At 35.5% G+C, this 23,139-nt stretch overlaps 5 protein-coding genes across 14 annotated transcripts; 3 read left to right on the top strand and 2 right to left on the bottom strand.

Moving 5' to 3' along the window:
* Positions 1–66: 66 nt before the first annotated feature.
* On the top strand, positions 67–785 carry LOC111778054 (cellulose synthase-like protein G3). The gene is made up of 2 exons (XM_023657671.1): positions 67–547; positions 643–785. The coding sequence occupies exons 1-2, from the start codon at positions 125–127 to the stop codon at positions 757–759; spliced, it is 540 nt and encodes a 179-aa protein (XP_023513439.1). The 5' UTR covers positions 67–124; the 3' UTR covers positions 760–785.
* Positions 575–6,786, bottom strand: LOC111778053. 6 transcript variants are annotated; one of them, XM_023657667.1, is made up of 9 exons: positions 6,672–6,786; positions 6,405–6,511; positions 5,300–5,413; positions 3,811–3,880; positions 2,866–3,128; positions 2,425–2,541; positions 2,152–2,200; positions 1,429–1,972; positions 575–1,090 (listed from the first exon to the last, which is right to left on the bottom strand). In XM_023657667.1, exons 3-8 carry the CDS (start codon positions 5,387–5,389, stop codon positions 1,449–1,451), a joined length of 1,113 nt encoding a protein of 370 aa, XP_023513435.1. In that variant the 5' UTR covers positions 5,390–5,413; positions 6,405–6,511; positions 6,672–6,786; the 3' UTR covers positions 575–1,090; positions 1,429–1,448. The 6 variants fall into 6 exon arrangements, with proteins under 6 accessions (XP_023513435.1, XP_023513436.1, XP_023513437.1 ...); XM_023657668.1 differs by having other exon boundaries at positions 575–1,076; XM_023657669.1 differs by lacking the exon at positions 575–1,090 and adding an exon at positions 6,250–6,300 and having other exon boundaries at positions 1,153–1,972.
* A 3,532-nt stretch (positions 6,787–10,318) lies between these two features.
* LOC111778394 (protein WVD2-like 3) lies at positions 10,319–16,025 on the top strand. 4 transcript variants are annotated; one of them, XR_002812540.1, is made up of 8 exons: positions 10,552–11,095; positions 11,190–11,727; positions 11,980–12,068; positions 12,157–12,250; positions 12,349–12,420; positions 12,540–12,650; positions 12,774–13,506; positions 13,805–16,025. XR_002812540.1 is itself a non-coding variant. In XM_023658187.1 (7 exons), the coding sequence occupies exons 2-7, from the start codon at positions 11,194–11,196 to the stop codon at positions 13,056–13,058; spliced, it is 1,185 nt and encodes a 394-aa protein (XP_023513955.1). In that variant the 5' UTR covers positions 10,319–10,470; positions 11,190–11,193; the 3' UTR covers positions 13,059–13,400. The 4 variants fall into 4 exon arrangements, 3 of the variants coding, with proteins under 3 accessions (XP_023513955.1, XP_023513954.1, XP_023513953.1); XM_023658187.1 differs by lacking the exons at positions 10,552–11,095; positions 13,805–16,025 and adding an exon at positions 10,319–10,470 and having other exon boundaries at positions 12,774–13,400; XM_023658186.1 differs by lacking the exons at positions 10,552–11,095; positions 13,805–16,025 and adding an exon at positions 10,319–10,470 and having other exon boundaries at positions 11,129–11,727; positions 12,774–13,400.
* Positions 16,026–17,229: 1,204 nt separating this feature from the next.
* Positions 17,230–19,927, top strand: LOC111778393 (40S ribosomal protein S15-4). The gene is made up of 4 exons (XM_023658184.1): positions 17,230–17,354; positions 17,450–17,598; positions 17,689–17,746; positions 19,474–19,927. Exons 1-4 carry the CDS (start codon positions 17,352–17,354, stop codon positions 19,720–19,722), a joined length of 459 nt encoding a protein of 152 aa, XP_023513952.1. The 5' UTR covers positions 17,230–17,351; the 3' UTR covers positions 19,723–19,927.
* Positions 19,928–20,978: 1,051 nt separating this feature from the next.
* LOC111778392 (transcription factor bHLH92-like) lies at positions 20,979–22,198 on the bottom strand. Of its 2 annotated transcripts, none has more exons than XM_023658182.1 (2): positions 21,800–22,198; positions 20,979–21,686 (listed from the first exon to the last, which is right to left on the bottom strand). In XM_023658182.1, the coding sequence occupies exons 1-2, from the start codon at positions 22,169–22,171 to the stop codon at positions 21,351–21,353; spliced, it is 708 nt and encodes a 235-aa protein (XP_023513950.1). In that variant the 5' UTR covers positions 22,172–22,198; the 3' UTR covers positions 20,979–21,350. The 2 variants fall into 2 exon arrangements, with proteins under 2 accessions (XP_023513950.1, XP_023513951.1); XM_023658183.1 differs by having other exon boundaries at positions 21,806–22,198.
* Between the last annotated feature and the right edge of the window lie 941 nt (positions 22,199–23,139).

The raw sequence follows: 23,139 nt of genomic DNA, 5'->3' as shown, positions 1-23,139 counted from the left end.
AAACATTTTTAAAATTACTTTACAATAATTTAATCAAATTTCAAAGACAAAAAATCAAGTTTTTTTAAAATTAAAAAATTCATCAATATTTAAATAAGAAAAGCAAGAGTGCAACCGCCTTCACATGCTCCTCCACTTCACGGCGGTTCTTTTCCTTCTCTATAACCGGATCACCGCCGCATTCCATCGCAACGACGTCGTCTTTCCCCTACTTTGGGCTCTCGTCACCATCGCAGAACTCATCTTCACCTTCGTTTGGGTCCTAACCCAGTCGTTCCGATGGCGGCCGGTATCCCGCTCCGTCTCGCCGGAAAATCTCCCCGGCGACGAGGAGCTCCCAGGCGTCAACGTGTTCATCCCCACAGTGGATCCGGCGAAAGAGCCGACGGTGGAGGTGATGAACACCGTGTTGTCGTCTCTGGCTCTGGAGTATCCAGCGGAGAAGGTGGGCATCTACCTGTCGGACGACGGCGGGTCTCCGGTGACGCTTTATGCATTAAAAGAAACTTTTCTACAATATCAGAAAGAATCCCGGTCTGCCTTCAAGGTAATGAACTCCTCCACGACCCTTTCCTTTTACATGGAGGTTCTTGCAGGCTACCTGTTTGTTAAAATGCCATGTTTCTGGGTTTTGTTTTCTAGACTAAGTGGCGTGGAATGGATGGGGTAAGAGGGCCGGTGTTGTCCGGAACTGGATATTTCTTGAGGAGGAAGACGTTGAATGCAAAAAGCTCTTGGTCGATCCCAAAAGTTCATTGACTCGTTGAATGCAAAAAAGGAGTATCAGTGGGTATCTGCTGCAATGCAGAGGATGGAGTTGTGTTTATCTGTACTCAAAGCGGGCATGCTTCCTGGGTTGCAGCCCAGTGGACATGAAAGACGCCATGGTTCAGATGCTAAAATGGAGCTCAGAGTTGTTCCAAGTTGCTTTATCTAAGTATAGTCCTCTCACATACGGTGTCTCAAGGATGTCAATTCTCCAAAGCATGGCCTACGCCTACTACGCCTACTTCACATCCTCCTCCCTGCCTTCAGTTGCTTTCGTCTTGTATGGGGTGGTTCCTCAATGGGGCTTCCTGAAAGGCATCCCCTTGTTCTCCCCACAATTTATTAATAATTCATTAAAACTGATAGTCAATTATAAATTTACTATTTTCTAAAAGAATATAACACTAAAAAAAATTAGCTTCAGTAATTTCATATGGACACATAAACTAATCCACAAATAAACACACATATATATGAGAATAACTACATTTTTAAGCTGAAATACTTTTGGTTGGTAACTGAGAGATGCATCAAATTTTAGTGAGATAACTGAGAGCGTTCTGCAATTTTCTCAAGTAGTGATGCTTTTACCGAGTTAAGCCTAACATTTCTAAACCATTCAATCAAAAGGGAGTTCATGCCATAGACTCGTGAAAATACCTTCTATTCTTGTGATGCATTCATTTTGGTGTAGATGAGGATCGGTGTTCCAGAAATTTCCATGAAGATCCTGAAGCATTTGGCAAAGCCGTTCCACCCTCCAAAATTTGTTTGATCCATTTAATCCTGTTGATCAGCTCTTCCAAGTCCAAAATTGCATCTTCTAATGAACCATGGTGCATGGAATTTAAACTAACATTGGGTACCATCTTCTTTACAGACTGACCATCACTACATCCATCTGCATCGGTTTTTGTTCCTCGAGTTTCTGTTGTCGTGCTTCGTTCTCGAGTAGGTGAACTCGAGTCATTGTCCGATGTACTTTTTTTCTTGGCTACTGTATTCACACGGTTCGAATCGGAACTTAATTCTGGTGTGTGTTCGTGTTTCCCCTTCGATGCCGTGTTGCTGTACATTCGCTTGGACTTTCTGGCTGGTGCAGGAATAGGTCGCGTGGAACTAGCCTGTAAATCTAACGATGCATTTGAGTTTCCAGCTGCGGCTTCACTGTCATTTCCTTGACTCACGTTCTGGGGTCTCGAGGCTGTCGTGCATCACCAAGAAACCATAATGAATCAATCCCAAAACATATATAAATAAAATAAATAGCTTATTATTCTTGTAAGAAGATCTTTCTAATGTACAAACAAGTGGCCACTAACTGTAAAATATAATAACTCATACATTCTTAGAAGTGATTAGTGTTATTATTGCGGCTCTTACCTACACTTCCATTGTTAAGCACCCGAGCACATTGAGCACTTCCATTCACCTATAACCACAAAGGAATTACAAAGACCTTAGTACTAAGCGAACGACAACAAAAAAGACTGAAGTATCTGAATCATCCAACCAAGCTTTCTTTTATCAAGTTTTCAACCCAAAGTTTTGAAAACAAGCCCTTGAGATGGAAAAAAAATCCAATTCTCACGCACAAAAGCCCCAATTTCTAACTAACGGGACCAATATTGAATAGAACGGTTGAAAGAATGACACCTTCATATCAGGGACCGTCCAACCAGATCCCGGAGACCAGTCTAAGGATGGCCGCAAATCCTTGGAGGAGGCATGATAAGCCGATCCTTCACCAAATGGAGGGGGAAGCAGCTCAACCTTGAAAAAACAGGATAATACAAAAGAAAAATAATCAATCCCTTGAAAATAGCCTTCAAACTAGTGAATAAAGTTACACACGATAATTAGACAGTGGAGACAAATCAAACAGTTGGTCTGACTTGTTATATCTGACAGGGTAGCTAAGATTTGGGCAATAAATATTTTTGGGGAAAAGGCATCCTTAGTCACAAATAAAAGCCGAGCATTTGGTTAGTCATTGCACTATCCACTCTATCATCCATGATTAAGTTAATAAGAAATAAGTAAGAAGTAACCAATGAACACAGTTGAAAATCTAAGGTAGTAGGTAAATAAAAGTACCTTGACCTCCTCATCTCCCAATATTGCAATTATTTTGCAAGACCAATAACAGTTATCCTTCCACCAATCAACTAAATCCCCCACCTTCCAGACATCATTCACAACAACAGTCACCTCTAGCTGAGAGTTGGTACTATCAGATAATTGTTTTTCACGATATACTTGTGGAAACTGAGGACGCACCATCAACTGCCCTTTTGGCCCAGTTGATGGGATACCAAAGGCAGCAGGTGGTTTTTGAAACGGCTTTGTCCATACTACTTCTGAAATCAGAGACAAGTTCAAACCGTGAATATAGTACTGTCCCAGAAACTGAATCCGATATGTTTCATGACTACGTACTAAATATTTATTCTACAAATAATTTCAGCCACAAGCATCAATTAACGAAAGCCTTCAGGCTCACCCAAAAGAAAATGGGTTTGAAATCAACTTCAACCTACTGCTGGTAAATATTCCACAAGTTTTTTACTACCAAGTACTGAACAGAAGCCAACCACTGTAAAACTATACGACAAAAATGCAAATGGAATTCTCAAAGTTCACAATTAATTCAAATTTTTGGTCTAAGAATGGGCAGTCTCCTCTTCAAACTACTTTATAATGGTTCTCTACACAGATATATCTCATTCTTCCAATTTTCAAAACAAGTAGTCAAATCAGCTAATTGTGATCACAACATTTGGAGATCAAAAGATGGCTATACTACAAAAGAAAGTATTTTCCACGCTGAGTTGGAAAACTAGTTATACAATTGTGATCAAACACTAAGGATCCTTCGTAATGAAAAGCATAGTCAAAGTAATGGAATTTTTCATCGCAATATCATTCACTTGATGTCATAATAAAATCAATGAATAATAGTAGTCATATTCCATGAAAACTCTTGAAGGCTTCGACCAAGAAAGGGACAAGCTAGTACAAAGAATAAAGATAAGTACGTACCTTCATCAGGAAAGTCAACAAATTCCAATTCATACGATAGACTCCCCATTCTCCAGGCAATGTCCTTTATCTGGTTGAAAATGTACAAACAATTAAGAAAAGTATTGTATTCAGTACCTGATAACAGAAACTGGCCAAAAGATGTGTTCTTTATTCCAAGAAGAATTTCTAGAAACAAAGTTCAATTAGAGCAGAAGGTTCACTAAAGAAGTAAATTAGTTGGATGATCAGAAACCACTTTGCTTTACTAGATCCACATAAGATAAATCGCTTGTAACTCATTCTCATGTTTTTATCTGTCTCATAATACCATAAAATAGGACTTTAGAACTAAAATACGCTGTAATGTGACATGAAGAAAAATTGCTTGATAGAGAATTAATACTTGGGGAAGTGGAAGTGGGGTATAAATTTTAAATGAATTTATATGGCACTTATGCCTATGGAGAGACTAAGCCCTCAGAATTCCTGGTCAGCATCCCCTCTTTCTGAACTTGATTCACGGGGGGCATATGTATTCTTTTTTATTTCTTGTTTTAGAGTCTATCAGAAATGTTCTAACCTTTCTACGCTTGCTTGATATTAAAAACAAGGGACCAAGCAAAAGATCCAATAGTATTGAAAACTTGGATAACTAATCTTGAAGTATCTCAAGTAGGTGATCCAGGGAGGTTTAAACCCATGACCTAGAGGTTCAATCCATCAGTATTTTCAATGAAAATGCTTAAGCCTGAAAAGGCAATAAGCGTCGGGGAAACAGTGTTCATTTTATTATGATAAATCACAAAACTCTCACTCATTTATTTAAAAAAATGCTGATAATAAATACTGAAGTTGATGGAACTACAAAGTAGGTCTCAGCTTTTTTACCTATTTATCCCATATAACAAAGTAAGTCCTATAAACCAATTAACTACTGAAAACAGACATGTCTAAGCTAGAGGAATGTTCGCTCTTGTTGCAGGTATAATCCTTTAGGGACTCTAGGGCTTGGGTCTAGATAAGTATCCTTTTCTTAATCAAGAACGTCTCTATACACACGTAGATATAATACTCTAACATTCAGACAATAAAGAGATATAAAAATGAACAGTGTGCAACATTGTGGAAAGCTGTTAGAAGATCATTAAATGATATAATAAGGCCTCTAAAGTGATAAAGTCCATGAACTTCTCAGTAATCCAGAACATGAATTCCTACACATACTATATACTCCACTAATGAACCTTCTATTATCCTTCTTTAACTATCTTATCTTTCACCAGAACCACAATCTTCGTATTAATTTTGATACTACTGAAACTCTCAAATGAAAGCACATCTTCTTCAATGATTGTCCTTAGATTGACAAATTAAGATTGTAAATGTTAAAAATATTTGAAAAAAATGGATAAAATTAGATCATAAGGGTAAATCAGATACATGCTCTTAGATTGTCAACAACGCCACTTCAATAATTAGCCTTTACAAGAAAGAATATGATTCATACCTTACATCGGAACCAAGCACCACGATAACCAATGAGAAAGCAACGTGATTCTACCAGTTGCCCAATTTCAAAAGGTAACTTGCTTGCCATATCATTTCACAATCTAGCAGGCACCTGTTGGAAAGAACTTCCAAATTGAAAAACTAGAATACATAATTCAAGCCAAAAATATAACATTAGCAGCATAACTTTCATCTAGTTCATCATTTGCATTCATAATACCTGGGGAGAAGGGAAGCCATGGCCATGTAAAGCCAGCGCTTCCATAATCTACATACAAAAATTGCACTAGCTTACAAGTATTAGGCAGCTCTTTGTTTGTACATACAAGCATTAACTATCTCTGTTTGTACTTGTTTACACATATTATGGCTGGTAATCGCATAACCCTACAAGATTCCCATTAAATTTAAATATGTGGTCACCCTTCTTTGAACCTTTACCTTCATGACATTTTCTTTTCTTTCTTATGGATAAGAAACAAAGCATATTGATTACAAAAGAAGAACTCTCCATTTGGCTGCAGCTAAGGGGAGAGCATAATTATAGAAATCTTTGGTTAGCTTATAAACAATCAATTAGGAAAATCGGTTCACTTCCAATACCAAGTATCTAAGTTATTCTATCTAGATCTTGGCGATGTTTCTCTTATCTGCTAGAGCGGAGGAAAAAAAAAAAAACTATCACAACATGTGAAGAATTGAGTAAGGCAAGCCTGAGAGAGAGATAAACAGTTTTCCCAAATGTTTCTTTATTTTGTGAAACATTTCAAGAAACGGATAGGCATTGTTTCCCATTATCATAGGAGAGCACTCATCAACTTCTAGAGAATACCTCCTCAACGAACAGGATACTCGAAAAAAGTTACCTCGCAAATATGTTTCTAAAGACTCTCACTCTCTCTACCACAAACAATTCAAAGCCTACTGCAAATAAAGACAGTACAAAACCTTGAGCTCCCCATTTCCCCAACCGTCACGTTCAAAAACCATTGCAGCAAACTGAAAATCGATCATCCACTTGGTAAAAGCATCATAGTAACACTGAAAATTAAAAGATGACAAAAAAAAAAAAAAAAGAAGAAGAAGAAGAAGAAAAGCATTACAGTTATGAGCGTAGCCTGAGCTTGCTCGGCGACAATTCTTCAAATGCCAAAACCTAGGGCTGCTAGAGGTACAGTCTAGTTTATCGCCATTCCCGCCGGTAAACAGCCTGAAAATTCATTTTCTCGATTAGCCAAAACAAGTTTCCTGCACTTCCTATCTCCCTAGTTGCTCTGCGACATTCAGTAACGAACGCAGAGCTAAACTGCAATATAAGGCATCTTGTGAAGGTGAAAAAAAAAAAGGGTGAGCTCGTATTCAAACTGTACCTGCCTGCGCGCTAATTCCTGCAAATGTAACGTCTTCTTCTCCGCCTTTCCAGTGCTGAGACAAGTGCCGAGCGAACCGCGTCTACTGGATTTTCCAATTTTGTTTCGCTTTACATTTTCCTCTCTAAGCCTGTTGGATTTATTATTATTATTATTATTATTATTATTATTATTATTATTATTTTAGGTCAAATTACAAATCTAATTTTGCACCAAATTTAAATTTGATATACGGTGGTTATATTGAACTAAAATTACTCCGTTTTTAATTTCAATTTTGCACCAGATAACGTTGCATTTATGCTTCCATTCAACAATTTGTAAAAAAGATGTTGCATCCCTCTACTAAATCAAATATAATTTAAATAACTAAATCAAATCAAATCTAAATAACTCAATCAAATCTAATCTTAACAGGAGATAAATTATGGTAATTTGTTTTAATTCAAGAAAAATGTGGGAATCGTGATGAAGGTAACTGAGTCAATGTTTGTTGGATGAAAGTCACTCATTTAGAGAATAATCATGGGGTTTATAAGAATACACTTGAGAGGTATGAAAGGTTTTGAGGAATCCCAAAACAAAGCCAGAGATTATGCTCAAAGTGGACAATATCATACCATTGTGGAGAGTCTTGTTTATCTAACATGGTATCAGAATCATGTCTAAATTTAAAATTTAGTAATGTCAATAGAATCCTCAAACATCTAATAAAGGTCATCTAACAACTCCAAAAGAAAAGGAGTCTAGCCTCCAGCCTTGATCAAGGGGAGGTGCACTTTGGGGAGGTGTTGGATGAAAGTCTCATATCCACTAATTTAACGAATGATCATAGGTTTATAATCAATGAATATAGGTTTATAATCAATGAATATTTGGATGAAAGTCTCATATCGGCTAATTTAGCGAATGATCATGGGTTTATAATCAATGAATATTCTCTCTAAAAAAAATATTAGTGTTGATAGATTTTAGTTATAATTATGTGTTGTCCTTCTCTAAAATTTATAATTATATAAATTTTTCGCATTTTTAATCTTGATAGGTTTTGGTTATAATTACGGGTGGTTAGTCTCTAAAAAAAAATAATAAATCCTTTCTTTATAAAAAAAAATTATTGATGGTTGATGTCTAAGCCGAGTATATCTCAATTCATATTCATAATTTAAGAGGGAAAAAAAAAATTAGGTACCTAATAGGATAATTAAAATAATTAAGAACACGTTAAAAAAAAAATATTAAAACATCTTAAACAACCCTTTAAAAAATTAAAAAAAAATTAAAAAGAAAAAGGAAAAAAAGAACCCACTATTACACCTAAAATTAATCCAAATAATCAGGTACAGTCGATACCAGTGGCCTTTAATCAAGAGGCTCAGATGTCCGTTGGATTAAAAGAAAAAGAAGGGTTGATGAAAATTAATCATCAACCCTATTGGTTGAGTCTCTTCCCATCAAAGCTTTAGAGTAGGCCATGATAAAACGATGTACAAAAACAGTGGGCCCGCATGGCCCACATTGCCTTTAATGCCACTCTATTCAACTGCCTCCTTCACCCAATCATAATAATAACAATTAAAAAATCCCTTTCTATTCTTTTCTTATCTTATTTTAGTCTTCAAATATTCGAAAATTTGACTTATTAATTATGCCTTAAGATTTATATAAATTAATATTTTTCTTTTTCTTTTTATACCTTATAAATTCTCTTGCTTTTATTGATTTTGTATTTATTTGCATACGATCCACTAGTTTAGTTAGCTAGTTAGCGGTTTCTCGTGGACATCTTCCACAGACCAAGTTAGCCCAAAGCGGAATTGATCGATGGTAGTTGATCGAAGCTCCAGTAGGTAGCTACTCTTAAGATCTAATATAGTCCTCGATATAAATAATTATGTAAAAAAATTATTTATATAAAAAGATTATATATATACACGCACGGGGAAAATATAAATAATTAAGACATTTTAAAGAAAAATTATTAAAGGAATTAATATAACTTAATGATTAAGATAAAGGTTGAAAATTCAAATTTCAACAAATGATTTTTTTTTTTTTTTTGAAAATGAAGAACAATAATAATTATTATACAATTATTGCCAACTCACTATTCCATTCAATCATTATATATATCTGTTACCTTCTTCCTCTTTTCATTTGGGTGCGGTGGTTGGCTTCTCCTGCTTGCGGTTGAGCCACCGCCGCCCTCCGTTCCCCCTCCACCCTCCTCGTCTAATTCTATATGCTTTTCGAATCTCCAAATTCGCTTTCCAACAAACCCTAATTTTTTTTTTTTTTTAATTTCTTTTTTGGAGTCTAAAATGTCATCTCATTTAAGATAATACATGGGAGTTGGCATCAAATTATATGTTTCCATCATATGTCTCAATGCTTCCTTTCTTGTTGTCACCTAAACATTATATTATATTATATAATAAAGTTTAATCATCTCATACTTATTAATTTAGATAAATTTTGTCTATTATTTATTTATTTAGGGTTAATGAGATAAGGATTTAGGGAGGGAAGTAGGAGTGGGGAAATTAATTAATTGGAGGTTGATGAGGCCTTATCACAAGGGTTAGGAGCAATAATCAAATAATTATTCGGATGTGACACCATTATATTTCTTTACTTTTTTGTTAAGAAATGGATCTTCTCTTTCACATACGCCTTTCGCTCAATTTTGAACTCCTTCTTAACAATCGGTCTCTCGAGCACTTCACCATAGAACCTCTCGTGAGACCTAATATAGCCCTCGAACAACTTCTCCTTTATCGAGATTCAATTTATTCTCTAAAACTCTCTAATAAAATACACCATTTGTTTGACATTTGAGTCACTTTTTACTACACTTTCGAGACTAGCAACTTCTCTATTCCACATATGAGAATTCTAAGTTAAGGACATAACTTTAATACTATGTCAAATCACAAACATTCGCAAAGTAAGATATTGTCTACTTTGAACATGACTGATATTTTTAAAATTTTTGCTCAAATAATTATATATATAATTTAATTAGAAATTATTATATTATTAAAAAAAAATATTAAAGGAGTTATCTAATTTATTATATATTTTTTAAAGTAAAGAAATTTTTGAGATAAAAAAATAATAAAAGTTTACATCAGGCACCGTCATGTGTCTTCAATAAGACAAGGAAAAGACTAGGGGGAACATTTATGTTACCTACTGACCCTCCTATTTTAATTTCAAAATAGTCCTCATTGTAGGAAGTAATAAAATAAAATTATTACCTTTAAGAATTTTACCAGACAGTAAAAAACAAAAAATGAAATAAAAAACCTTAAGGTTTAATTTACCACTGCATCGAAAAAATAATCTTAAAGTTTAATTTTTACCCAATTGAACGGTAACTTGATTAAACATTTTTATAGTTAAATTATTTATATTAAAATTCGAGTTATTTATTGACTATACAAAAAATAATATTAATATCCTAAGATTTAAGAATTAAATTAATCAATTTTCTTAAAGTTTGATAACTCCGCGCTTGAATATTTTGAAATGTTAAATTTTAAAATTAAAAATTTAAAAAGATTAAAAAAGGTATACTTCATTTATTAATTTTCATCCCTCTCAAACAAATAAATTCAAAAACGATTTTTTTAAAAAAGGGAAAAAGAATAATAATGCCGCCGTTAAAACACTAGAGTCGGCACCGACGCGGCTTAAGTTTATATAAACAAGGAACAGAAACAGGACGCACTCCGACACCGTTCTCGGAAGCGCGAATTCACTCTGATGCCTTAATACAATCCCAAGCAATCCACAGGTAGCGTTGCGATTGATCTTCTTCTTCTACATTTTGAAGAATGTTTCTTGGAATCGATGTAGTTGTTAGATCTGGTTGCTATCTTTCGATCCACTGATTTTTTTTTTTTTTGTCACAACTTGTAGATGTCATATTGATTTCTGGTTGCTACATTTTCTTGCTGTTGTTTTCTAATCTCTTGGATGAATTTTGAAAATGATTAGCTGATACTGGATACATGTATGATTTCCTGATGTTTGAGAGGTTGTGTTTTTTGTTGCGTTTAATCTGTTGGATAATTTGTTAATCGATCACTATTATCTCCTTTTACAGTTCATTTACAGTTAATGTTTTCGTTTTAGAAAGTTATGTCTGCGAGTACGGTGTTGGTTTGATAATTTTAATTAAGGTAATAGCCACCGCCTATATTGAGCATTTCGCGCGCGCGCGCGTATTTATGGCATGGTAAGATTTGGTTAATTGTAGTTCTTATAGAAAATTTTGGTTTTGGCTTGCGATCATTTAGTTGCATTTTTATACAAATGGCAAATCGCTGTGTGGCTGCGGCAACTGTTTCTAGTTCTCTTCCTTCTCTCTCAAAATATCGTTATCAATATTAACAGCCTCGGATTTTCTTATGTATGTGGTATGTGCATTCATGTATTTGATTCTATTGCAGAGTTGGTTTGTGTACCAATTGTGACCCATTGACGTCATTATCACGGTTTTCATCATTGTAGTATTATGGAGATGGAAGGTACAGATGTTTGTATGGACAAAGAGCCAGATCGTGTCATAACATATTCCTCTGGAGTAGTTTCCCATGATTCTTCTTGTGAAGATAGCCTCAATCATCAAGATGTTGTGGAGTCATTTGGCGAAATAAATGGGCATCATGATATCCACAATTCAGAAGAGGGAAGCGAAGCAAAGGAATATGAAGTGAAGGAATGCACAAATGAAAAATCAATCAAGGTTCCTGAACTTCCTCTTACAGAAAAACCTGACCAGCAGCAAAGTGTGATCAGCTTGAATAATGAGAAAGAGAGACTGGACGAGAAGGTGGTACTAGAAGGAAAGAATGCTCATCAATCTATGTTAACTGTGAACTCATTGAAATCTTCTGCTGGAAATGCTCGAACAAGACACACTGTTCCACAGCCATTTGCCTTGGCAACAGAAAGGCGTGCTTCATCTGGTACTCGACCTCCCAATGCTATCGTGGCTGAAAAATCTATCAAACACAATGTTCAGCCTGCAAATACCAAATCCAATCAGGTACGTTCTAATGGAATATTACTTCTATTGGTAATTCAACTCGGTTCCATGGACTTGTATAATTTAAACCCTGTGGTGGTAGACCTACATGCTTAATCCACTGCTTTCACTTTTAGAGAGGTTTATGTTTATTAATTATTATCCTGAAACGTTTTCTTGAATCAGAAAACTTAACGTGTACAGCTTCGTGGCTTAGGAAAAAACTGGTTTTACTTGTATATGGCTCAATGGATTTGCTTTTACTTCCTGCAGCCTGCATCACCTAGAGCGTTGAGGAAGCCACTGCAACCTAATAACAAGAAGCATGCTGATGAGGAAGATTCCTGCTCGGTGGTTTCCATGTATCTTTCTTAACTCTATGTTTTATTTACTACTGGGTTTAACCTTTCCCATTTTCTCTAAAATTGATTTTTGCCTATCGACTGGTAGCAGTGCCGCAGCATCTCGGGCTATTAAGACAAGAACTACTGTTGCTTCAGCTCCTACATTTCGATGCACAAAGCGTGCCGAGAAAAGGAAGGAGGTATTGCCACCCACGCCATCTTATCCTATCCAGTTTCTTTGGATACTATTTTTTTCTATGATAGTCTATATCTTACTACATTTTTCTCATATATGTAGTTTAACTCGAAATTGGAGGAAAAACTTCAAGCTCTGGTGGCTGAGAAGACCGAGTGTGAGACAAGGTCCAAGGTAAAATATGTTCTCTCTGGTGGAGGATATTTGTTGCTTCCCTTTTAGCTGCTTCCTGAAGGTAATTCTAAAGTTATTCTCTTCTTTTTTTTCCATCATCAACCTTCCAAATTTTGAAGGAAGAGACTGAGGCCGCTATCAAACAACTAAGAAAGAGTTTGTTATTCAAAGCAAATCCAATGCCAAGCTTCTACCACGATGGGCCTCCTCCCAAGGTTGAGCTGAAAAAGGTACTTATTACGAATCTTTTGTGGCCCCTACATTATCTTGTCAAACAGAGAGCATATTCTTGGGAATATATGAATTCATTATCTTCTTGAATTATCATTAATAATACTCTGTTTGAGTGCCAGCTCCCACCAACTCGTGCGAAGTCACCTAAACTTGGCCGACGTAAGAGTTGCAATGATGCAGTTCATTCATCCTATGGAGACAAGATAAAAGTCAGTTGCGGCAAGGGAAATGGTCGTCATACAGACAGCTACAACAGAGATATCATCGCACTGGATGTCATTGAGAATCGAAGCGATGTCATTCGCTTCGTAGAGAACAAGCTGAAGCAAGAAGGAGCTTTCCACGAGGTGATTCCTATTGATGTAAATGGTTCAAAGAATATGAATATTTCTGTCCAATCTTGAGTTTGTGACCAACTTCCAACTCGCTTCTATCATGCCTACTACGTCTCGCATTTTCAAGAGTTCATTGCAGTGGTTTATGTAATTTATGAAATGTAAATTTCTGTAATTTATATCGTTTGTTTATGCGGAAGCATTTTACTTCCGGACAAAATACTTATCTTATAATGGCCCTCCCCCTGAAAGAAAAAAAGGAAAACAGAGAGAAATAGATCTACTAAGATGTGGTTCGAGCTATTGTTTCCTTTGTTACTTTTGTACGTAAATTATAGATTGACCATTCTTGTTTTGTAGACTTCAATGTGAAATTAAAATGGATGTTCTTCAAGTGGTTTATTGCTTTTACGCGACATGATTCCATTGTTTCTGAATCTAATTATGCTTTCTATCATACAAGAAAGGATTCTTGCTCATCAGTTATTCACATGCATGGACGATGAGGCAAAACAAGGTACGCCGCATAGAAGTTCCAATTTACTGTCTGGAAAATATTTTTGCTTGAACTAGTTACGATAGAAGAACTAAATGGCTACGAGAAAACGTAAGAAATGTAGGTGTTGGAGCCTTGAATGCCATGTATTTGAAATCGTCTAGGCGGTTTTTCTCGAGGCGTTTTAGATCATGAGTTGGTTGCGCTAGGTTTGTTTAATACGAGATTACGAAGTTGATTTTATTATTATTGGTACATAGTGCATTTAACATGATTTTCCTCTTTTGTTTTTGTTTTTTCTTCGAATTATTCTTGACAGGGAACACAGACAAATGCAAAATAGGAAATGAGCTTGGGAAGTAATTTCACTCGAGACACCAGTGGCCTCATGGATCTTCTTCTACTATCTCAACTCCCAACTGTCTCTTACGACACAGTCAGCTATGAGTTGCTTGGATCCCTTTTCTAAGGTAAAGAGAATCCTTTTATCCTTGCTTGTTTCTGTAACAAATAATATGTTTAATATCTTGGATGACCATCAAGATCTCAGAATCCCTCGAGAAATTTTCTTTTAGTAAGTTTGAAAACTGGTATAGAGTCCCTTTTCACTAGCACAGGGCTCACACCAATCTGAAATGCGAACTCAATACCTTACAGCTAAAGCTTCTATAGGTTGCCAAGAGAAAAAGACGCAGCTCCCATGACACCCTTTTAGAATCTCAAAAAATTGCTACAACTCCAAGTTAGCCTTTTCCAGTTGGATTTAAGGCTGTGTATGTGTTTGATTTAGAAACATTAGGACTAGATCCTTCCTTCCACCTTGACGGTTTGAATTGTAAGGTTCCAAATTGACATTGGGTCCGTTCTAGTGATCTATACTGTATACCTTTTTACAAATCATTAACCTACAAACTTGCATGAAATCAGGTTTTTATAGCCCATTCCTTTACATAATTCAAACCCAAATTTCTAACCATTAGTTTCATAAAACTAAACTTATTGAATACAAACTTCCCTTTAAATTTATCAGCTCCCTTGTAAATATTCTCTTCCTTGACTTGTTTGTGTACGTGAGATCTCACCTTGATTGGGGAGGAGACCAAAACATTTTTTATAAGAGTCTGGAAACCTCAAAAACCTTGAGGAGAACCCCGAAAGGGAAAGCTCAAAGATGACAATATCGGCTGGCGGTGGGCGGTGGGTTTAGGCTGTTACAGTTTATTTGATCTATTACTCGATTTCCTCCCAAAGAAATATTCTTCCTCGGGTCTTGAGTATTTATCTCCCAAAGAAATATTCTTCATCGGTCATATTGCCATTGAAATCTTTGCCATACCAAATTCCTCAACAATGGAAAATCTTCGCTCGTTTCGTATGCCCCGACATGAGATACTTGCAATATGATGTTCAAAATGAGAAAAATCTAAGGTCTTCAACGGCAGCGAGGGATCAAGCTCACAGGCCTGAGTTTCTTTTAAATACTTTCTAAATATCGTCAAATTTACAAGTCTATTTCCTTCGCTTGTAGTGATCTTTTTTTCGGTAAGAGCAGTCTTTCACGTAAAATCCATTTGTTAGTTTGTTAATTTTTCTTCTTTTCATTACATTTTATCTAGCTTTTATTTACTTGTTTGGTTCATAAATCAAATTATTGAACAATCTGTTTGCATAATTACAGCTATCTACAAGTTAGCCGACCCTAGGTAGCTTGTTGTTGAACTAACCCAATTTCAACAAACACGGTCCAACTATTTTTGTTGTTTCTGTTTTGATCGTCTTTATAGCTTATAGTTGAAAAGTTAGATTTGGTAGATGTGGAAAAAGCACATCCTTTGTAGTACACAACTGACCTTCAAATCTGTGAGTTTACACGCGCACACATATATATAAGCCCATATGAAGAATCATCGCATTCTCTCATCTTAGCTCTCCAGAATTGTTGAGGAGAATGCAGTCTGGTCCGAGAGCATCGTTTGAATAGATTGATCTCGGACCAGGCTTCATTCTCGCCAGCTCTTCGATTAGCTCAGCATGCTGTATTACCTAGTTCATATACAACAAGTAAGTTCACATCTATTTCTCAAGTGCTTTTGTTTGTTTTTCTTTTTATTTGTTGGAATTATGCACCTCCACTGGGACTGGAAAGATGCAAGTCGAAGAAGGCAAAGCTGTACTTGGGAGATTAGACCAGGTACATTACTTCGATGAAAATTTTATTTTTTTCTTTAATTTCGTGTAATTTATATTTTTAAAAATATATTAGACACAGAAAAAGATCTTTTCATTGGAAAAGAACATAACTTCTGAAAGAAAAAAAAAAAAGAAAAGAAAAGAAAAGTAGTTTAATAATTCAGCTGGTTTAATAATTGGGCAGACGCTATTGTTTAATTTAGGATTAATATTTATTTATTTTGGAAGAATAATTTGTAATTTAGAGGTGGGGTGTACATGCTAATTCCTATTTTCTTGATTTCGCAATAAAATTTTGATTTTTGTAGTCATTAATAAATGGGATAATGATGTTGTCGGGATCATTTTCCAACAGCTTTTATCACTTGCCGACTCCTTTTTCTTTCTTCATTCTCAATTATTTGAAAAAATAGGATGACAGGCGATTAGAGGATAGGTACCAAAATACGACCCAAATTGGAAAAAAGAAAAAGAAAAAAAGGAACAGATAGAGAAATTAATGCAAAATTAGATTACGTAACATTACGGGGAGAGTTCACTTATTGTTTATTTGAATTAATTAGCAGAAAAAAAAAATCAAATAATATTCTTGATTTTTAAAAATATTCTAAAATAAGTTTTAAGAAGGCTCTTTTTAGTAAAAATGTTTCAATTTTTCTAACCATTCAATTTTTTTTTTTAATATTCTTAAAAAAATTTTAAATTTTTTAAAAAATACATAAACCAAAGGAGGGCGAGCTTACTTGTATTGTAGTATGTAGTTGGTGGCTCAGAAGGCTAGCAGCAACTCAGGAGGGCGAACGACAAGAAGTGGTAGACGTTTTCAACTATCTACAATTCAAGAGAACGAGAGACGGTTTGTGGCAAAGTAAGGCGAGTGACAAAAGTTATAGCGGAAAGGAATGAAGAACAAAGGATACACACGTGAGAGGAGAAATAAAATAATGATGAAGTAGATTTTGTATTTATTTTTTTAAAATCCTTTCTTTACATTAAGGTTATGTTAAAGACCGAAACATAAATATGAATTAGAAATTTTTAAGGTTCAAAATAAACTTTTGGTCTGCCATTATCTCCATAATTTTACCAAAATATATTGATAATTAGAAATACGGGATGTAACTTCAATTAAGATTTTAGAATTAAGATTTTTTATTGTAACGACTCAAGCCCACCACTAGTCGATATTATCTGCTTTAGTTCGTTATGTATCCCTATCAGCATCATAATTTTAAAATGCTTTAATATTAAAATTCAGCACAATATCAGATTTCATTTCACTAACATATTATAATCGACCTTAATAATAAAAATTTGGGAATGATTCAAATATCGGACACCCACTCGAAATTTGGGGGCATGTGAAAAATGATAATAGGTCTTGGGTTAATAATTAATATTATTAAAAAAAAAAAGTGAATATAGATACCGATCGATGCAAAAGAAATATGTCTAATATTGGGCCTTAAATGGGCTTCACTGTAGGCCCAAGTCAGAAGCCCGAATGATCAAAACTGGTTCTTCTCGGCCTAGGGTTTCAGCCATTAGAGTTGCAGTTTCTGATCAATCTATATATATACCGCCGAAAAAGGAAGCCCTGAGACCCTGCAGATTCGGAAGCATTCTCCCGCCGATTAGTTCTGCTTTCATATCTCGGAGAGCTGAAAACCTAAACCATGGTAAATTTTCAACACTTGATTTTCTGTAATTTATCGTCTCTTTCTCTCTCTCTCTCTTCCAGTTTCGTTAATGGCGTTGCTTCGGCCATCTTCAGGCGGATGTAGAAGCCGATGTTGCAGTGGCGGGACAGCCAAAGAAGAGAACGTTCAAGAAGTTCAGCTTCCGCGGCGTCGATTTGGATGCTTTGCTCGACATGTCTACCGATGAGCTCGTCAAGCTCTTCACTGCTCGTGCTCGCAGAAGGTATCTATTACTGAATATGTCATGAATTTATTTCGAGTTAATTCGATTTTTTTTTAATCTTAATTTTCTATTGGATGATTTTTGGGATAGGTTTCGAAGGGGTTTGACTAGGAAGCCAATGGCCCTTATCAAGAAGCTCCGCAAAGCGGTAACTATCTTTTAGATCCTTTTCTTAACTCTTAAGGCAATTCATTGGAGGACTCACTTTACATTATTTGGTATTGTTTCCTTGAATGCACTGGCTGTATGCAAGTGGGTATAATTGTTGATGGACTCGTTACTGTATTGTTGTGCATCTGAGATGTAATTCGAGTGATTTCTAGGGGAAGCATCTTAATCATGCTGCTCAGTTTTTCTCCAAGTTTCTTCTTGATAAGCAGATACGTGCAAAGTAAATTTATGTAGTTAGACATGATATCTTTAATTTTCGTTCCATGGATCCTTTTCTAGGCTGGTATTAACTTCTATGCTCCATCTTGACCTGCAATTTACTTTAAATGAACATTAGTAAAATAGAACACTCGCCAAGATTTTCATTAGCATAATCTTTCGCCCTGAATCTTAGGATGGAGAATTGTGCTCTCTTGGTTTTTTGTTACACCCTTCAAAGATATTGGAGAAACTAGTTTGTCGTGATATTGCCGACAGGTTATTATGATGGGAAATTGGAATCAGTTTTGACACAAATAAATGAACTCTCTTTAATTTGTTAGAAACCACGGATCTCCACGCTGGTATGATATTGTCCACTTTGAGCATAAGCTCTCGTGGCTTTGTCTTTTGGTTTACCAAAAACCCTCATACCAATGGAGATGTATTCATTACTTGTAAACCCATGATCATCCCCTTAATTTCATTGTGGGACTCCCTCCAAACAATTCTCAACAATACTCCCATTGAACAGAGTACACCATAAACTCTCCTGAGGCCTATGTAGCCCTTGAACAACTTCTCTTTAATCGAGGTTTGACTCCTTTCTCAGAAGCTCTTGAACGAAGTACACCCTTTGTTCGATACTCGAGTCACTTTTGACTACACCTTGAGGCTAGAAACTCCTTTGTTTGACACTTGAGGATTCTATTGTCATGGCTAAATTAGGGGCATCACTCTGATAATATGTTTTAACTCTGATAATATGTTAGAAACCATGGACCTCAACAATAGTATGATATTGTCCACTTTAAGCATAAGCTCTCATGGCTTTCCCCAAAAGGCCTCATACCAATAGAATTGTATTCATTACTTGTTAACCCATGATCATCCCCTTAATTAGTTATTAGACTCCCACCCAACCATCCTCAACATTATTTATCCTGAACTTTGTAGGCTTCATTATTAATTTAGGTATAACTTTATCTCCCACTACTGCTTCTTGCTATGACTCAACCTTCTTTTTGCCCTTGATTTATCATATCCTAAAGTGGGATCATACCCAATGGTAGCTTTGTAAATTTTATTTATCATGAATCTCTGAAGCTCTAATTATACCGTTGTGTTAGTTTTTTAATATCCTTGTCTTTGCTATTGGCTTTCCCATAACCACCAATGGGAAGTTACGGTCATGGCCCATCGGTAGATTTGGAAGTTAATGTGCCTTGAGTCTTTGCAATTCATCATTATACTTCTGAGTTCTAACAGGATGGGATCATACACCAATGGTAGATTTGAAAGTACTTTTCCTGGAGGCTCTGAATTTCATCATTATACTTAGGAGCTTGGTAGACTTGAAAATATATGTACAATGAATCTCTGAAATTCATCATGTTTGTGCCCTTGTCTCCCCACCTGGATATCTTTCCTTCAACCACAAGCAGAAGAATAGGTTTCTTATTTTTTTTCTCTCGTCTCATTCATTTTCTTTGCTGCCTTGAATAGAAAAGGGAAGCACCTCCCGGTGAGAAGCCAGAGCCTGTACGAACTCACCTCCGTAATATGATCATCGTCCCAGAGATGATTGGAAGCATCATTGGTGTTTACAATGGAAAAACCTTCAACCAAGTTGAAATCAAGCCAGAGATGATCGGGCATTACCTAGCAGAGTTTTCGATTTCATACAAGCCTGTTAAGCACGGTAGACCCGGTATTGGTGCCACCCACTCTTCAAGGTTCATTCCTCTAAAGTGAAATCTGAGTTCATTTCTTGCTTCCTTAGTTTTGTTATATTTCTACAAGGTTGTTGATCAGATTTTGTTCTTAGTTTTTGCCCATTTTTCTATGCTTCATATCTGATTAGAACCACCATGGAAGCTGGTTTTATTCTTACTTGTTTCAACTAAATGCAGACTTGTAGACTTGGTTGCTTTATTTTACTTCTCTTGTTATGATGTCATATGTTTATTATATTTAATACTTAGTATACAAACTTGATATTAACAATTATTTTTCTTTGAATACAATTCATAAAAAGGTTAACGAACATTAAAAAAATCTGTCCCAATTATACATTAAAATTCTAGAATAACCCATCGTTGTTCTTACCATTTAGATATGAATTCTTAATTATTCATTCCAAACATGATGATATAAAGAACATTTGTAATCATACATTCTATACATAAGCACAAGAATATTATAAAGATACGTGAAGTTTATTATGTATAAATTATTCAACCTAAGATATATTATTGAATTGAACAAAATTGAAAGAAAAACTTACGTTAGATATGAACTATTAGAAATAGATCTCGCTAAGCCAACATCTATGAAGAGGCTCATAGTTGACTATCGTGTTGTGTGCACGTGACCAAAGAAGAGGTGACATTGATTTGGGGTAGTGGGAGTTGAGTGCATATGATCGAAGGACAAAGGTGATCTAGAAGAACATGATAATCGAAGTATTTATTAAGGGAGACTGTAAACTTTTGCTTCGACAAATTAAGAAAGGGATAAATATGAGCGACAATTACCTCTGATGATTAAAAACATAACTCATGATCCAAAGATCATGATCGAAAATAAAAAGCAAGCTTGCTCGAGAAAGCTGCATGACATCAAATACCCCTCAACCAAAAAGGACAAAAACAACAATACATTGTGATGTTATTTATTTCCTAGTTTGTACACGTTTTTGTCATTTTATTTTATTCACTTGGTTTAATTTTGTCTTTTTTTCTTTTCTTATAGCATCTCTAATTCTAACCTTTTAATAATTTAAATTTTCTCTAAAATATTGCAGCTTGACTAATACTGAGTGCCGAAAGAATAATTTATATATTCTTTTTTTTTTTTGGAAAATGACTCTTTATTAAATAGTTAATCTAAAACGTGTTAAACATGGTAAATTCAAATTAAAACATAAAATTAGAAATTCAAGTCAACCACAAAACTATATATTTATTTATTTACAATAAGACACGCCAAAGTAATATATATTTTAAAGAAGAGAAAATTCCAACGTGTCTATTAAGACTTCAAATTGTGGACCCATCTTTTACGTCATGGGAACCTTCCTCGCATCGCCTTTGAAATTTCCTCTCTACTTCGCTTACCGTCATCTGTAACGCTCTTTCCACTTCGGCACCTCTCATCTGCCCATCAAACCAACCAAACAACCAAAATTTCTTCCAAATCCATAAATTATTACACGATTTCAACACAATACATTCGACTTTAAAACTTAAGCACGTCCTAAAGATTGAGATATTTTAAGAACAGATTGTTTACTTTATTAAATTTTCTCAATTAGAGAAAATTGTATACTATTCTACAGAGTGTCTTGTAATTTCTTTTCGATTGATGTTAATAGAGTTATGTTACCTATTTGACACAAATTTAAAAGAGTCGGGTGATCTTACGTGAGAATCAATGGCGATGTGCGTCGAAAACTGAGAGTCCAAGAAAGTGGCATGAATAGCTTTGGCATTCACTCCAACAGTTTTGAGAAGATTAAGAACACCCAGCATAGAGTTAATCCCAGATGAAGGGTTAGCCACTGCAACCCTAATTGGTGTTGTCCCCTTCTCTTGCTTTCTCTTCTTTGCTGATAACGCCATTTCCAGCTCTATATTTCTCTTCTTTAGCATTCCCTCTGAGGCTTTCAGCTCCTCTATCGTCCTCGCCGCCATTTGAACAATCGAATTCTTGTCGTTCTACAAAAACAAAATAACACATACAATATCAACAACGACCCATCGTCTGTGTAAAATTTTTCTCTTGTTAGACCTAATTACGACTCTCCACAATAGTATGATATTGACAGGACCTTAACTTTAATTGGGAGCATAGAATGGAGTTCAGAGTAGCTCTGTCTATGTTTCTCTCTCCTCATCCTCTCGTTCAGCATGTGCCTATGACTTCTTTCTCTCTCTAGATCTCCCATTTCAGCTGGTTTCTTTTTTTCTTGCCACCGCTTTCTCCAGTACTCGATCACCCTCTTGTGGACGTTCTCCGAATAGGTGGCGGTGATGGTGGTGGCGGTGATAGGATTGTTCTTTTGCCTCGATCCGATGGCGGGTTGGGGCAGATATGGTACGAAAGCACTTATCTGTCCCGGAGCGGGGTCGGAGACGGGAATTGGAGCGTCGAGCCAATAGAGATCAGTATGCCAGAATTCCACAGGAAAACCATCATCCATTCGAGGGAAAAAAATTGTATTTTTCTTTTGAAATTGTGGGGGAATAGAGGGTGTGGGTTTGATGTGTGTATTTATATGTTTTGGGGATGGAAGGAAGATCATAAATAATAAATAATAAATAATAATAATAATTGAGGGTATTGAACACGTGGTAAATGAGATTATTGTGGACTTTTTAGGTGGGTTTATTTTTGGTCAAATTTCCCAAGTGGCTCGTTTTGGAAGACTTGAATTTAAGGGGACTATCGTGGGTCCCACTCCTTCCAATGGGGTCAACGTTTTCTGACTAAGCTTCACAGTCTGTAGTTGGTCACCTAATCACTTCTACATTTCCACGTAGGTATTTCTTATAATATTAGGCTAAATTAATAAATATACAACTTTTATCATTAATTCTATATGAATCCATTAATACACTTAAATTTAATATATATATATATATATATATATATATATATATATATATATATAGATTTATTTATGGCTGTTAATATTTTTCTTTAAAAAAAATGTTTAAAATATAAAATTTTGAGTTGGGTTAGTTCCGCAGCTAGGATGATTTATATAAATATTTATTTTTAATAAAATTTAAATATTAGTGAGAAAAATATTTATTGTCGGATATATTATTTTTTCATTTGGGTAGGGAGAAGTTGACAAGTCGTATCTCCCTATAGTACATTATGAGGCATTTCATGTCTGACACGCCGACACATGGTATTTCTGAAACGTCATACTTTCTAGACATACAAAAGTAAAACACTAGAATATGAAAAGACATAAACAGTTGGGCTTGTCATGGGCACGCGGCGATGGGCAACACGCCTTGGACAAACATGGCCGTGACATCCTCCCCCACCTAATTGGTTGACGTCCCTGTCAACCGACTACTTTCAAACCTGGCGATGTGGGTGGCGGCAGAGTCAAGATCTTCGGCGCTGGTTTTCTCCGTAGGGAGATTCTTCCAT

Source organism: Cucurbita pepo, chromosome LG17 (assembly GCF_002806865.2).
Source record: "Cucurbita pepo subsp. pepo cultivar mu-cu-16 chromosome LG17, ASM280686v2, whole genome shotgun sequence".
NCBI classification, from domain to species: domain Eukaryota; kingdom Viridiplantae; phylum Streptophyta; class Magnoliopsida; order Cucurbitales; family Cucurbitaceae; genus Cucurbita; species Cucurbita pepo.
Note: the sequence above shows the minus strand (reverse complement) of the source record. Positions and strands in the feature narration are given on the sequence as shown.

What these genes read in the sequence shown, in the direction of transcription:
- LOC111778393 (XM_023658184.1), top strand. An exon ending in ACTGCTCGTGCTCGCAGAAG is followed by an intron (nt 17,599 to 17,688) that starts GTATCTATTACT and finishes TTTTTGGGATAG; the next exon opens with GTTTCGAAGGGGTTTGACTA. An exon ending in TCAAGAAGCTCCGCAAAGCG is followed by an intron (nt 17,747 to 19,473) that starts GTAACTATCTTT and finishes TGCCTTGAATAG; the next exon opens with AAAAGGGAAGCACCTCCCGG.
- LOC111778394 (XM_023658185.1), top strand. An exon ending in TCCTGCTCGGTGGTTTCCAT is followed by an intron (nt 12,069 to 12,159) that starts GTATCTTTCTTA and finishes GACTGGTAGCAG; the next exon opens with TGCCGCAGCATCTCGGGCTA. An exon ending in AGTGTGAGACAAGGTCCAAG is followed by an intron (nt 12,421 to 12,539) that starts GTAAAATATGTT and finishes CAAATTTTGAAG; the next exon opens with GAAGAGACTGAGGCCGCTAT.
- LOC111778392 (XM_023658182.1), bottom strand. Translation starts at nt 22,171, where the DNA reads ATGGATGATGGTTTTCCTGTGGAATTCTGGCATACTGATCTCTATTGG. An exon ending in TGCTCCCAATTAAAGTTAAG is followed by an intron (nt 21,687 to 21,799) that starts GTCCTGTCAATA and finishes TTGTTTTTGTAG; the next exon opens with AACGACAAGAATTCGATTGT.
- LOC111778053 (XM_023657667.1), bottom strand. Translation starts at nt 5,389, where the DNA reads ATGGCAAGCAAGTTACCTTTTGAAATTGGGCAACTGGTAGAATCACGT. An exon ending in GTGCTTGGTTCCGATGTAAG is followed by an intron (nt 3,881 to 5,299) that starts GTATGAATCATA and finishes ATTTTCAACCAG; the next exon opens with ATAAAGGACATTGCCTGGAG. An exon ending in TGTTGACTTTCCTGATGAAG is followed by an intron (nt 3,129 to 3,810) that starts GTACGTACTTAT and finishes CTCTGATTTCAG; the next exon opens with AAGTAGTATGGACAAAGCCG.
- LOC111778054 (XM_023657671.1), top strand. Translation starts at nt 125, where the DNA reads ATGCTCCTCCACTTCACGGCGGTTCTTTTCCTTCTCTATAACCGGATC. An exon ending in AATCCCGGTCTGCCTTCAAG is followed by an intron (nt 548 to 642) that starts GTAATGAACTCC and finishes TTTGTTTTCTAG; the next exon opens with ACTAAGTGGCGTGGAATGGA.